This window comes from Agelaius phoeniceus, chromosome 3, assembly GCF_051311805.1.
Source record: "Agelaius phoeniceus isolate bAgePho1 chromosome 3, bAgePho1.hap1, whole genome shotgun sequence".
NCBI classification, from domain to species: domain Eukaryota; kingdom Metazoa; phylum Chordata; class Aves; order Passeriformes; family Icteridae; genus Agelaius; species Agelaius phoeniceus.
Window position 1 is genome coordinate 57,654,606 of NC_135267.1, and position 15,298 is coordinate 57,669,903.

Here is a 15,298-nt window from a genome sequence, read left to right on the forward strand (position 1 = left end):
CCCACACTGCGTCCGCATGTCCCATTCTGTCTGCCCTCCAAGCGTGCACCATGCAGGGACCAGAGTGCTGCTGCAGTGCAACATGCACGTGTGGAGCAGCAGCACTGGCAGCGTGCTATTGCAGCGAGCCCCGCTGCCTGCTGGCTCCTGTCAGAGCAAGGCTGACCGCTCGGTTCAGTCAGTGTGTGTGTGTGTGCAGCGGCCAGGCCAGAGACCAAGGGGGCTGCAGCAAGCTGAAGGGTGCCAAGGCCAGCGCCCCACAGAAATGCCGGGTGCGTGCCACGAGTGTTCACAGCGCCCGAGCTGAAATGTACATCAGCTCTCCAGCGGCTCCGCTGGCAAAGGCGCTGCCTCGGACGTGGCCGAGCCGAAGCCTGTTATCAGTTCTACAAGCTCTAGGACACGAGACAATGGCAGAAACTGATGCACAGGAAGTTCCAGCTGAACATGAGGAAGAACTTTACTGTGCGGCTGATCGCGCTCTGGAACAGCTTGTCCAGAGACGTTGTGGAGTCTCCCTCACCGGAGATACTCAAGAACCGCCCGGACCCAGTTCTGTGCCATGTGCTCTGAACAACCCTGCTTGAGCAGGGAGGTCGGACCGGAAGACCCGCTGTGGTCCCGTCAGACATGCCCCGCTCTGTGATTCCGTGCGGAGCGGCGGGCCCGGCCGGGGCGTACGGTGACTCCGGGGGCGGCGGACGACAGCGGAAGCGCTGCAAGCGCGGCCCCCTCCGTCCCCTCCTCCCTCCCTCCCTCCCGCCGCCGCCACTTCCGGCGGCCGCTCTAGCCGCGCCGCGTCTATGCCCGCGGCGCTGGGGGATGTTTATTGTCGCGGGGAGTCGGCCCAGCACCCGGAACGCCGCCGGGCGACCGGCACTCACTGACCGGCACCGCGCTGCGCCCTGCCCTACCCCGCCCCGCCCCGACCGCCGCCCGCCCGCACGGTAACGGCCGCCGCCCGCCGACGGGCCGCGCTCCTCCTCCTCCTCCTCCCCCTCGCCGCTGTCTCGGGTCCGCGGGCCCGGCCGCAGCCGCCGCCGCCGTTGAGCCCCCGCGTCCCGTCCCTCTCCGCCGCCGCCCCTGCCCGGCCGAGGTGAGGGAGGCGGCGCGGGGCCTCCCCCGCCTCGCCGCGGCCCTGCCGGTGCCTCCCGCCGCGGTGCCGATCGCGCCCGGGGCAGCGGGGCGTGCGTGGCCGGGGCCGCCGGGGCAGGGAGAGGGAGGAAGGGGCAGGGCATCCTGCGGGGGAACGGCCCGTTCCCGGCCGGCCCGCCCGGCCCCGAGGGCTTTGTGGCGGCCCCGTGCCCTGCGGCGGCCGATGCCCGCACAAGCCGGCGCTGCCGAGCGGCGGAGCTCGGCGTGGCCAGGCCGCCTTGCTGCCTGCGCTTTGTTTGTGCCGTGCTGGCCGCAGAAGTTTCGGGCCGGGGTTGAGAGGGGAGAAGGAATAGTTGTTGACCAGAGCGTTGTGACGCTGGCGCATGTAGGGCTTTGAGTGGGGTTCCCAGCAGCGGGAATAGGAAGGGTACTCGTGCTTCTTCAGCTGGGACGCGCAAATGGTAAAAATGTTTGACTGGGAGGGGGTGAGAGGCTTACCCGTTGCCTTAAAATATTTTGTTACAGCTAAACATTTTTACTTTTCTTACGACGTTTAATCATGTTGGAATGGCCACCGAACTTGTTGGTTCGGACTTCTGTCGTACTTACGATGATTTTCCACATATTATAAGGACCAAAAGGATTCTTCTTAATGCTTGGCAGTCAGGTACTCCTGGATGTTTTAAGGGAAAGATGGCACAAACTTGAGTTCAAATGCATCTTGTTTTGAATATGAATGGACCTTTTGGTGAGAGAAAGATTTGAGGAAAATGGCGTGTAATGAATTATTTAAAATACGCTTTCTTGTCTTGCTCTATATACTCTTTGGTTTTATTCTTGCAAATGGATTTGTGTTGGACGACCCTACGGAGATGCAGTGGGCTTATCCAAGAGCAGGATTGATGTCCTACTTGCTTATGATATAGCTGGTATTATCACTCTCTGCATGGATCTAATGGAACAAATCCTTGCTTAGATGCTGGCTTTGCACGTATTTGAAAATTTTCTCCCCCAAAATATCAATAGTCATGACTCTACAAATCTTGAAAGGTGAGAACGAACAGTAGCTTCAAGATGGCCTTTTGCTTTAGGCACAGTTTACCTTGCCATTGTAACAGAAAGTAAAAGCATGCACAACTAGCTCAGTGGCTGGAACTAAGAAAGTTGTTTGGAGCAGAGAATGTTCTGCACAGACAATAGTAACTATGTTGCTCTTGTTTTCAGGGAGTCATTCACCAGCCACTGTGATCTTAGTGTGCCTAAGAATTCCAGCAGATTTCAGAGTGTCACCTCTGGCATTCCATATGGACCTGTTTCCTGAGGGGCTGAACACAAATCTTTAAAAGTACATCTTCAGTGGAAGGATGTAATCATCTCTCCCCATTCCTGGGAGGCTTTATTTATTCTCCATTCTCATATGGAAACGTCCTCTAGAGGTTCATGTTAACTTCTTCAAAGATGCCTTTCAGGCATTAGTTTGACAAATGTCAACTGACACAGTAGTGACCAATATCCCTTCAGCTAGGCTGTTGGAATTCTTTATGGAGTTGGTCAGTTTGTGAACTGCTTTGGAGAAAGGTTAAAAATAACCAGTAAAAGTTGCTTATACTTAGGCTGATGGTGAAAAAGGTGTTTATTAAACTGTTCTGACATTAACATAACCATTGTTAGATATCCCCCATCTACCTTTATAGCTCTGAGTTTCTTGGATCAAAGCTAGTCAAGAGCTTAAAATAATACTTTGTTTATATACCCCATCCCAAGTGCCTTTCCTTTTTCTTTGATGATGGTGCTGTGGTTGGTTTGAAACTTTCTGAAGACAGACTGCTGGCTTTTTTAAGATTGTAAGGTTTCCGTGCAGGGTGTTTTGTCTTCACGTGTGTTTATAGAGTATCTAAAATAGTATGTCTATGATTCTAACAGTGGATGTAGAGGTAATGCTTTAAGAACTTGAGTGTTCATTCCTCCCTCCAAAGTATTTCTAATTCTGTGGAGTTTCTCTAGTTTCAGAGTAGGATACATTACAGTGTCAAATATCCTTGCATTAGCTTCTGTTGTTGTTTTTATTTTTGTGTTATCATGATTAATCTAGCTACTTTTTTTTTCCTTTTTTTTTTTCCTCTTAAGGTAATTTTTCAGATATATCCCTGAAATCTATGTTGAAAAGAAAGAACAATCCTCTAAAATTTCTCTGATAAAACAAAATAATGCAAATTTCTGCAGAGAGATATTTCAGCTTGTTTCCTCTGTCGGGATAGATTGTGTTAAGCTGGTGCAAAACAATTTGAAATCAAAGTTAGCTAGTTTCTTGTGTTGGGGAAAGTCAAATGAAGTACATAATCTAAAAGAAATGCTGCACATTTAGACAAATTATTTTCAAATTTAGCCTATTATTAAATTAGTGTTAGCTGGCAAAGCATAATTTTAGAAATGAGATTTAGACTGCCAAAATTCTACAGTTCAGATGAGAGAACCTTCAAAGGGCAAAATTAATCAACAAAACCTAAACTGAGCTCAACTTAAGCACTTGCAAATCCAGAACTGGAAAGAACCTGATGTTTGGTTTCTACTCAACCTCTCTGTTCTGCTAGTGTAACTGCATAAGTATGGAATATAAATAGGCTTATAAGTAAGGAACACTATTTTCCCCATTTTGCAAAAAGATATGGAAATGCAGAAATTCAGGTTTTGGGAAATAACAGTCAGTGCTACGGTGGTGTGTATGAATAGCAGAGAGTACAAGAGACAGCTGGGAAAGAGAAGGATCAGAATGTTCCAGCTGGTCATGCTTTCTGGAGATACGTGTAATAAGAGCAAGATCTTTCTTTCTTGGACGTTGTTAGACCTTTTTCGCAAATACGTTCTTCAGTTGTTTTTTTTTAATGTAGTCCATGTATTTGTATTTTTTAGGAAAGTTTAAGTTGCTTTTGTTCTCATGGTTCCTCTGAATTTAAAGTTATTTAAGGCTTCCAAAAGAAAGGTAACAGGACATCTTCTCTGTAGATTTCTTTTCCTTTTTTGTAAGTAAGGTATGAGGCATTAAAATGAATATTTAAATCAAAGACTGTGATATGTTAATGCTTACTTACTGCTTGATCGCAAGTATCCAAGCCTAGAAACATTTTGATTTACCCAATCTTTCCAAACCATGCCTTGGAAGAGTTTTAACGGTGTATTTGTATGCTTAGTAGGAATGGGTGTGTTCAAAATCATTGACATCATATATAGAAGTTGAAATTAAAAAGCCCTTCCCTTAGTATCTGTTGTCTTGAGCTTTCAGAACGTGGCTAATTAAAATGGAGGCACACCACTGTAATCTGTGTAATTTTTCTCGTCTTAATATCTATGCAAGTAGATTGTACTTCTAACCAAGATACATTGTAATTGCTGAAAACATCCTTACTGACAGCTCCACAGCTGCCTTTTTGCCTTAATAATAGATCGTTTCCTTTTAAATTGTAATTTTCCTCTCTTTGCAAGCACTTTTTCCTTTGTTCTGAATGAGCATGTGACTTTTCTCCCTGGTTCTTTTGAAGATAAGCCATGTTTTATGGGGACTTTATCATACAATACTATGGTTTGCTTGGATGTTAGCAACCTTTCGGTGGTGTTATGCACAGCTCTGATGTTCTTTCAGAATGTAGATGGAAGCCGAGTGTGCCAGCAGATCCTCGCTGATAATTGGGAGATGCTGATAATTGGAGGTATCTTGTTGACAATCTTTCCTGGGTTCCAGTAAGAGCCAGGAGTCGGAGCCAGGGTGGAAAACAAATGCCTCTCTGAAGATGCCACGGGTTCCAGCTCCGTGCTGGCCCTGCCTGCATGCCATTCAAAATCTGCACATGTGCTATCTTTGGATCTGGTGCCGTAAATTACTTTCCCAATCTGTAGTAGTCCATCAAAACCAGATGGGATAAGTAATTTCTGACTTTGAGGATTCATGTAATTTTTGGTTCAATAAAAAAGATTAATAAAGGGATCTGGGAGTACTAATTAGTTACTGTTTGTTCTCTTCTTTGCCTGCATTCCCTCCACCCCCACACATAACCTTTGGTTTTTATGTTTTCTTCTTGCTGTTTATTCATCTCTTTTCTGTATTATCATCCATCTTGCCTTTTCTTATATTGGACAAGCCAACAATTACAGAATAATTCTTTCAGCAGGGAACAAGCTGCAGAGTGTAAGCAGGAGCCACCACAGCAGCTGACGCAGTACGTTGTGCACATCTGCCGTGTAGTTTGTTACTTCTCTGTTGTCAGTGAGTGGTAGTCAAAGGTGCAGCTTGAGTTCTCCATTATAGACTATGTCATGATGTTTAGGAAGGCAAAGTCAGATGAAAATACTGATAATAGCATTAATGTTGTATCTTGAAGATTTTTAATATAGAACATAAGGCCAAAACATTTAAAGTGATATAAATACATCACAGTCTGTTAGGTATGTTATTGTTCTTGATGCACAGTGTCCTGCTTCTTCCATGGCAGTGACCATGTGGAGCATTTCGCATACGTGACAGGTTTTTTTTCTTTGCTTTCCTTTTTATTTATTTTGAATGAAATATTGCTAAAATATTTATGTAAGTCCTTTTCACTGTATACCAGTGATCTTGCTCTTGTCCCATCTCATTTCTTCACCTGAGATCTATTTGAGATGCTTGCTGTCTTGGCTTTGTATGGTTCCAGAAGAGATGTCGGGTGTTCTTGGGCTGGGATGAGTGGTAGCCCAGCTGCTGGAGTTAGGATTCTCTTTCCCAGTGAGGTGTGTGTGAGGAGTGCTGTCTTTGAGCATGGATGCTTCCTGGGTGCCTTGGGTTGGCAGTGCGTGCACTGGGTGGCCATCCCATGCCTTCACAGTTACCTGTGCTTTTCCTCAGGAGCATTCCATCTCACTCTGCCTGTACAATGCCTTCCTGTGGGCAGTGCAGACAGTCAGCCCAGGCTGCTGCTGCCACCAGGACATTTTGTGTAATTTACTTTGAGCTATTATTGGGAGAGATAGGCCAAGAGTGCTGGATGAAGATGGGAAAGCTGTGGTAGCAGGCTGTCTACAGACTGCAGTTTGTGTAACCGGTGTTAGTTCAAAGTTATTCATAGGCTTATCCATTCCAACACAAATGTCAAACTGTTCAGAATTATCAACTTCAGCAGTCAGAGAAGTGTATTTTCCTGAGGTGTCTAATGACATCCTCAAATGAGCTGAGGAAAGATTATCCACTGGAGCTATGGAAGAAGTTTCAGTAATCTTTACAGTGTCTTAATATGCTTAGTAAGAATTGTAACATATTTAACTGGCAATTTAAAATACTCTTATATATGTGTGTCTATGCACTTCATTTCTGTTAAGTCTGGCAACATGGCTTTGAACAAGTTACCTCCTATTTTAGAGCACAAAGGATGCAGACCTCCCCCTCCCCTCACATTGTTAAATTAGTCAGAATGTCGTGTCTTCTGCTTCTTGTCTTTTTTAAGGGGCAAATGTATACAATGGCATTAACAGGCAATTTTCTATTGGTATGTTTAATTTTATCATTTTTCCTTCTCAGGATGTGATCTTCGTGGTGAGCTGGTGGGAAAATTGAGTTGTAAATCACCCCAATGGATGCAGACAGTGATGTTGCACTGGACATTTTAATCACAAATGTAGTGTGTGTTTTTAGAACAAGATGTCATTTAAACTTGAGGAAGATTGCATTAGAGGGAGCAAATGTGATATACAAGCGTGATGTTGGGGTAAGAGATTCAGCATTAAACCTTAATTATCTGTTTTTAGAAATGTTCCTTCAGCTAAACATTCTTCTGCTAACACCTGTGTATGGTGGATAAAGAAAAGCAGAATTTTCTTTCTCTATTTTGCTTGCTGTAGGTATTTAGTTACTAATACATTACTGTACAGAAATGGGAGTGATGAAATGCTGTCTCAGGAGACAGCACTTGGTGAGGTGAATATTGGGTACAAGGTATGTGATGAGACCTCTTAGACCTCAGGGTCTGTTTTGCCTCCCAAAATTTGATAACTGTGTCAAGAAAATATATCATGATACAGAGTCAGCAATGTAAAATCATTGTAATAAGAAAAAATCAGCATGGTGGTTGTAGTTTTCAGCTTTTTATTCAGTGAAAAATACCTTCATTTTATCTATTCTGTGTACACTGAATCATTGGCTATTTCATGCTTATTTTGCTCTTCTCAGGACCTAGGCTTTTTAAGTACTGAAAGAGATGAAGGAGCAGTTCAAGCCTATCAAAACTAAAGGGAGTTTTAGTGTAACTTTAGTTGATTTGGGTAACAGGTATTTTTTTTTCTGGTATGAAATTTAATTGCTGCTAGTTTCCAATTTTTCTACTTTTCTTTTTTAGAAGGTTTTAATGAAGCTTAGGAAACCTAGGATTACGGCCACAATTTGGTCCTCAGGAAAAGTTATTTGCACAGGAGCCACAAGGTGAGTTCATGAAGATTCTTTTTCTACCTCTAAATCCTAGTGTATTTTAAAATACAACATTATAAATGAAGAAGAGGTAGTTCTGGCTGCTACTTAAATTGGTTCACACTGGATCACATGTAGATCCTAGATTTGGGAGGAAGTTTTCTATGTGAAGTGTTTGTGTCAGATAGTGTTGAAATCTTAAACAGCATCAGTTTAGCCTTCTTGGGAGAACAGCAGGGAAAACTGCCTTGTTAAGAAAATCCTAAAGAGATTTGAGAAGCCTTTAAGAATTCTGTGTGTTTAGCTAGAAGTTGAGACTTGGGAAGGGATGACCTTTCCTGAGGATATCTCTTTATTTTAAAAAAAAAACCCACCTGAATTTAATCAAGTTTTACAGTGTTGAGGGACTGAAAAGAAGCAAAAGCAAACTCAGTTCAGAGACATCTGACACTCACTAAACTCTTAAGAACTGAATTCCTTTAATATATGTCTGCATTTCAAAGTAAGGATAAGTCAAGGTAAAAGAGTAAATTTGCATACTTTCTGTGTATGATCTCTGTTCCAAAATTAAAGAGGATTGTTCCGGCTGTTAACTCCAGGCTACCCATGATCTTATTTATCTGTTAAGGGTGCTTAAAACCATGTGTGATTAAAACATGTCTCTCACTTCAGCTTGAGCCAAGTGCCAAGATACTCTGCAAATAGGGCATGAAAGTCTGTCTAGTTAAAATGTAGGATGAAGTGAAGGCTGTCCATGGGATCATGGTTGATGTGCTACATTATATAATGGTTCATCTTGTAGTCTGAGTAGTGGTGTGTGTGTGTGTGCACAACTATATACTCTATTTCTGCTAATGCTAGATTCTTTTTTTTCTCCTTTATAGTGAAGAAGAAGCTAAATTTGGTGCCAGACGACTAGCTCGTAGTCTACAGAAACTAGGTTTTCAGGTAATTCTGATGAAAAAGGACTTGCATGACTCAAGCAGTGCTGGTAGTTTGTTTTTTTTTAGAAAGAAACAAAGAAGAGGGAGCATAATGATTTAGCAGTTAATGTGTTTTCGCTCAAATGGCCCTTTTGTGTAGGAATACATTTTCCAGATGCTGGTTAAAGAGAAGCTGTTTTGTTTTGTGGATTTGAGTTTTGTTTGGCAGCTCAGAGCAGTGCTTCTTCACTGGATAATGAACTACAAAATTTGTTTAATATATGAACAGATGTGTCTTAGATAGAATGTACTATGTCTCAAAAGATTTATTTGGAAAATGCTGAAACTTAACTGTAATTTGAACATAATTGTCACTCATTTCTAATGGAATAGCAGATACATTGCCATCTGAATAAAGGCAAGTTTGAGCTTCTTAAACTAAAGAGGAAGGGAGAAAAGTGCTCCTGCACTGTCATGTTGCACAGCTGGAAATATGCCAAATAAAATGCTTAGGACAGGAAACACCCTCTTTTATCTGGGTTTGGGTTAACATTGCCAGTCAGAAACACCACTTGCATTTCATAGTAAGGATTGAAAAACAGCAACATGAACCACTTAAAATTACACAACTTGGTGCTCTAAAACTTCCTGATAGTCTGTTGTGCTCTTTAAACACAGATTCAATTTAGGGACAGACAATTAAACAGACACAGCAGCTGTCATTTCCAGGGAAAGACTACTTTTGATTATAGTACATCAAGGCAGTGGTGGCAGCCTATGCTGGTAATGCTGCATCAGACCCCAGCAAAAGTGTGACACTCCTACTGTCACAAATGTGTACTTTGAACCCAGCCCTTTAAAGTTGGAATGGAATGTTAAGTCAGTGAAGTGCACAGTACTTCCAGGGTGGATACACCAAGTTTTGTCATAAAGTGAGCAGTTTGTATTTTGAAGATTAAGTTGACTTAAGGCTAAGTTGCTTCTTTCTAACTATCTTTCCAACTATATTTCTAAGTGTAGATTGAAGAAGAGCGGCCATTTAAAGTTTAGGCAACCTCAGAAAATGAGCAAAAGTGTCCCCAGTGACATTGCCAACACTGACCTGTCAGCAAGAAACCTGCGGTTTCTTCGTATGGCAGTTGTCTGTTGGCTATTTTGTTGTCATCTAAAGGGTCTGTGGTAGAGAATAACTGAAAGTTATTCAAATAGTTTGGGTTGGGTTTCAGAAAGTTACAGAGTAGAAAACCAGTTTGCTCTACTCGCCACTGGACATTAAAGCAAAAGTTGTCACCTTTTTTCTTATTCTTAGCTTTAATACAAATGGTATTTAGCAACAAGGCATTAGAGAAGTTTGCAACAATATTTAAGCATTTTCTCTGCTTACTATGATGTTCCATGAGCTGTTAAATTTAGTTTATTTTCAGTGGGGAGGTGTTTAGTACATCAGTTTGAGTTGTTTCTGTATCTCATCCGTAAACTGTACTATAACCATACTGCTGTAGTGACCATGATACAGCTGTGAGGTATCTAGTTCAGCAGTTACTTCACCACAGAAGGATAATGTAAATGTTCTGAGTCCATTAAGTACTCTTAGATGCCTATTAGAAAAGCATCAGTCTCAAGATTCTAATTTTGACCCATCAAAATATTCTAGGTAGTAGCCTTGTCTTTTTTTTTTTTTTTTTTTTTTTTTGCAACCCATGCATCTGACTTGGTGTAAATTCTAATGTCTTTTTTTCCTGTCTCTTTTGAAAAGGTAATTTTCACAGATTTTAAAGTTGTGAATGTTTTAGCAGTGTGCAACATGCCCTTTGAGATAAGATTGCCAGAATTTACGAAGAATAACAGACCTCATGCGAGGTACGTAGGATTTTAAAGAATTTTAGTCCTGGACTACTTCTTAAGTTTTATTTTTCAGTTCTAGATCTCTCTTTTTTACTTTTCATTTTGTTTTCTAGTTATGAACCAGAACTTCATCCTGCCGTGTGTTACAGAATAAAATCTCTCAGAGCTACCTTACAGATTTTTTCCACAGGCAGTATCACAGTTACAGGTATTTTAATGTCAAAAAATAAATATTTAACTTGTTGGGAATATTTAACTTTAGAGCCAGTAGGTTTGGGAAAACAAGATTTTTAAAACAGTCAAACAAATATGTTGAAAGGATTTAGTTTCCCTGTGCTAGCACCTTGTTTGTTTTTGAGTGAAAGTGCCAGAAGAGTTGGAGAGAAAGTGTTATTATTGTAGGTTCAAAAAATTAGTTAGACTGAATGTACCCAGTCTGTTTTATTAATGAAACCAAAAGTAAGGTAGCACTTAAGAATGCAGGTAATTATTGTTTATTTAAATATTTGAATTTTCTTCCTTTTTTTCTTCCATTTGTAGAGATGTTAACTACACTGCATTTAGCATTAACATCCCTTCCATAAATACATATTTCCAAATTGCAGATTTATGGAAACTCATAGGATAGTATAGCACTTTGTATAGTGTAGCATAAATGAAGCGGACCAATAATTTACAGTTCTTCAGACTTGTGCTCTTGTCTTTTAAAGCTCAGCTAAGAGAACAACCACTGAATCACAGGCATCAGTGATTTTTCCCATGTAATCGAGACATGGTTGTTCTGTGTCTTGGAGAGGCCAGCAATTTTTTCTTCTCTCTTCATCATTTTCATTTTTCATTCTCTTTTCTGTTTGTTTGTGAGATGTCCCCCACCAGTGTCCAGGTACAAGAAGTCATTTTTTCAGACAATACATGTTAAAATGATCCAAAACAAAAAAAACCATTTCGTATCACGTTTGCAGGAATTATGTCTTGCAGTTGTTAGAGCTCAGCTGCTGGTTCAGAAGCTGAGTAAGGATTTCTTTTATTTTCACATCTTAATTCAAATGCCTATCCCTATGCAGAACATTAACCACAAGATATTGGAAGCAGTGTTTTCTAAAGAAGACAAACTTCCATCAGATTCGGTAATCTAAAAATGAAGGACTAAAAAGTACTTCAAGATTCCAGTATATGTTTGGAACAGTGCAACTGGTCTAGCCAAAACTAGAAACTAAATTTAAAATAAATAAGAAGCAGTATCACTGCAGTAATAAAAAGCTCTCAGCATGTCTTGTCAGCCCCCTAATGAGATTCAGCTTCTCTGTAATATTCTTATTACTTCATTGCTTACAGAATCACTTCCATATTTTTAGAAATTTTCCTTTCAAATAGGAAGGTAAATATGGTAAACATAGAAGTTTTGCATACTTCTAGTTTAGTTGTTGCAGTGAGTTTGAAAAATTAACTCAGACCTCTGTTGATTTTCTAGGTTTCTGCTTTGCCTCTTCTAGAGGAAAAAAATGTTCTGAGTCTTATGCTTCTTATCCTAAAAATGACTTAAATTACTTTTCAGCCATAGTGCACTCCTTCTCAAGTGTGCTCAGATGAAGTTTCCTTTAAAGATTCATGTTTCTGTAGTACTAGTACTTGTATACCTCTGCCTTAGAGAATTTTGAGATACATAATTAGAAATGTTACAAAAAACCCAGGAAGGTGAGTTCTTTTCATGAGACAAGTATAAAAAGATTTTGTTACTTTCATGAAAGATAGTAAAAATCACTAGCATGTAATAGAAAGAAGTATTGTTTCTTTGACTCCAAAATGAAAAATGAGGGGGTTGTTTAGGGGGATTGTGTTGTTTTGGTATGTTCTTTCCTTCTTTTATATGCCCTAGAATGATGATCCAGTTTTTATATCTCTTCAGCCTTAGAGAGAATAGTATTTTTTTTGCTGGAACTATTTGCCTACTCATATTCTCACTATTTGAAGGCTTCTCCTTTCCTGAGAACTCTCTTTTCTAATAGCAGCCAAGTTTAAGGAGGGTGCAGTATCTACCCAGAAGACAGATACCTTTCACTAGGCTTGTTTTATCTGGGTGTTTCACTCAACCAGTTTGAAAGGAAGAATCCTATTCTTGTCCATTTGCTTTCTGACTGAGCACGTAAACCAATAATTACTTAAGTAACTTATGCTTAAGTTGTTTTTGGGAGTAATTTTGAACAGTTCTCTATACTTGGAAGAAACTTTTGAAGTCTAAAGTGGGGTTACAAAAACCCTGCATTCCTACTCATCAAAGCATGTGAGAAATTGCTGTTCTCCTTTACCTGCATCACCAATCTTCTATTCAGAATTAATATCTTCCAGGATGTTACTGCTCACTTATTTGCAATCTTAATTTTTCATTGGCTAAAGTGGCCTGGTACTACCAGCAAGCATTGCTAGGTCATTTTTCATTTTCTTTGCCTGGATACTCACAGATTATGTTAGATAACCTTCTTATGCTTCATCCTGAGATGATAAAACCATTCCCTGGCTTGCAGGTTTTGTCGTGAGATCAGTGATGAAGCTATTTGCAAAACCTGGGATAGAAAGTAATAGTCTCTAATTTTCAAACCTATAATAACCTTGCTTGAAATGTACTTCAGTTAAATCCAGCATTATTTAACAGTAGCTTTTGTTGGTAGGTTTTTAAAGCAAGAGTGAAAAGTGGCTAGGCTTGAAGAAATACAAATTCTTAGAAGATTACCATAAGTAAAAGAACTAATTTACCTCTGCCACTCAGCCTCTTCTCTGGGCTGTTTAAGCCAGTAAATTGAAAATCAGCCAAGTTGTTATGAAATTAAATGACAGTATTATTTAACTGTAATCTATCCATTGACAAATGTAGAACATCTTGCAGATTTACAAGAAAAGACTTTCACATGAAAAGCGATCAGAGAAAATCTGTTAAGTTAGGAGAAATGGGGGAGAACTTGTTATTGTCTGTGGTATGAAGTTGTGATTGCTAATAATATTAAGGTTTTTTTAAAGGTACTGTTGTTATTTTAATTTCTGATTCCCTGAATTTTCTCTTCCTACCGCCTTTTTTTCTTTTAAACTGTGTCTTAGGGCCAAACGTAAAGGCTGTTGCCAGTGCTGTGGAACAGATTTATCCATTCGTGTTTGAAAGCAGGAAATAAATTTTGTAATTCACCACTTGATGGTTAGGTTCCCTAACCGAGCACCTTCAAAGACTGCTGCACATTGGACTAAAAGCAAAAAGGAAAACTGGACCAACCATAGCAGAGGAATACAGACTCTTTTACTTGCTCATGGCCACAGTATAGACTCCAGTTCTTTTGGATTTTACTCTTAACAGTGCTGTATTGTAAAAACGGAAGTTTACAAGATACGAAATTGCTGCTTTTAAAAAGACATTCTATTTATTTTTGCAGTAATTTCTGTGTATTCATAAGCAAAGCTGTCACGATGTGCACTACCTTTAAGACATTTTTTTTTTAGCTTGAGCTTGTGTTTTATTTGTGAATAGTCTTTTACATTTTTGTATGCTGAATATTGGGCACCAAAGAAGCTGTAAAAGTTATCTTTTTCACCTGATGAATGTGCACAAATAAAAGTTTGGAAAATATTTCTCTTCATACCTGTTCTGTTATATTCCTTCCCTTTTTATATTACAATTAAAATTGTATAGTTGCAAATTAATTTGAAACAATGTAAGAATAGTCTTTTGCTGATACCTTCTGTTTCTGTTTGTAGTATGTGTAAAACTTTGTGCTTGGGCTAGATTGAAATCTATAGTAGTTACGTATGTTTATCTGAGGATGAAATTTGGTTTGTTCCCAGTTCTCTTAACTACATGCCAGACTTCAAGTATTTTCTTGTTGTTACATGAAGAGAAGACATTTCTAAATATAAAGGTCTACACCAAGTGTTTTCCTGTAGATGAATCGTAGAATATGCTGAGTTGGAAGGGAGCCATCAGGATCACCGAGTCCAACTCCTGGCCCTGTGCATGACACCCCAAGAGTCACACCCTGTGCCTGAGAGCAGTGTCCAAATGCTTCTTGAACTCTGTCAGGCTGGTGCTGTCACTACTTCCCTGGGGAGCCTGTTTTCACCCTCTGGGTGAAAAGCTTTTTCCTGATACCTGTCCTAAAGCTCCTCTGAGTCAGCTTCACGCTGTTTCCTCAAGTCCTCTCACTGGCCACGAGAGTGAAGAGATCGGTACCTGCCCTTCTGCTTCCCCTCGTGAGGATGCTGAAGACCACAATGAGGTCTCTCCTCAGTCTCCTCTCCTCCAAGCTGAACAAACCAAGTGACCTCAGCCCTTCATAAGGCTTCCCCTCCAGACCCTTCACCATCCTTGCAGCCCGCCCTTGGACGCTGTCTGATAGCTTAATTACGTTATCAACTTATGAAGCTACTGTAGAAAAAACAACTGCCTTGTCCACCTACTCAATGCAAAAGAAAAATTTTAAATGTGAACTTCAGGAAAATTGTTGTGCTTCAACTGGAGAAGATGTTGTGGTCACTCTAATCCAGCCCCAGCCTATTGCTGAAAAATTAACACAGACCTTTTCTACACTCTTCTTACTGTATACTGTTTTGATGACAGGAGCTGCCAACAAGCAGTGAAGCTTGATTCTGGCATGTATTATTATTAGTATTAATCTTGGACTTGGAAGCCAGTAGATGTTTCTCTCAGTAAGTGCACATTTGAAGCAGAAGAGAGGTGAATGCTTAAAAGTAACTGCAAATGCTACTTTTAAAAAGATACAATAAATATGTATAAATGTATGTAATGTCTTTTTTCCCTATCTCACCAAAGAGAAATGTAACACTGCTCTTGCATGCTGCAGGTAATGTTCCCTCCTAGGGGGTGCTAAAAATAGTAAACTGAGCTGTTACTGTACCAAAAATCACAGCTTCCAAAGAAAAGGTGGAAGAACAGCTGGAGGAAGCAAATGCCTGGCATGACGGATTTCATCTGCCTGATGGGGTGATGTAGAACTTGGGGCTGTCCGTAGTG

The 15,298-nt window shown here is 40.6% G+C and overlaps 1 protein-coding gene across 3 annotated transcripts; it reads left to right on the forward strand.

Annotated features, from left to right (window-relative positions):
- Positions 1-745: 745 nt before the first annotated feature.
- On the forward strand, positions 746-15,066 carry TBPL1 (TATA-box binding protein like 1). Of its 3 annotated transcripts, none has more exons than XM_054629086.2 (7): positions 746-947; positions 6,638-6,824; positions 7,452-7,534; positions 8,404-8,467; positions 10,199-10,302; positions 10,401-10,495; positions 13,378-15,066. In XM_054629086.2, the coding sequence occupies exons 2-7, from the start codon at positions 6,690-6,692 to the stop codon at positions 13,446-13,448; spliced, it is 552 nt and encodes a 183-aa protein (XP_054485061.1). In that variant the 5' UTR covers positions 746-947; positions 6,638-6,689; the 3' UTR covers positions 13,449-15,066. The 3 variants fall into 3 exon arrangements, with proteins under 3 accessions (XP_054485061.1, XP_054485063.1, XP_054485062.1); XM_054629088.2 differs by lacking the exon at positions 746-947 and adding an exon at positions 954-1,096; XM_054629087.2 differs by lacking the exon at positions 746-947 and adding an exon at positions 1,233-1,556.
- The last annotated feature ends 232 nt before the right edge of the window (positions 15,067-15,298 follow it).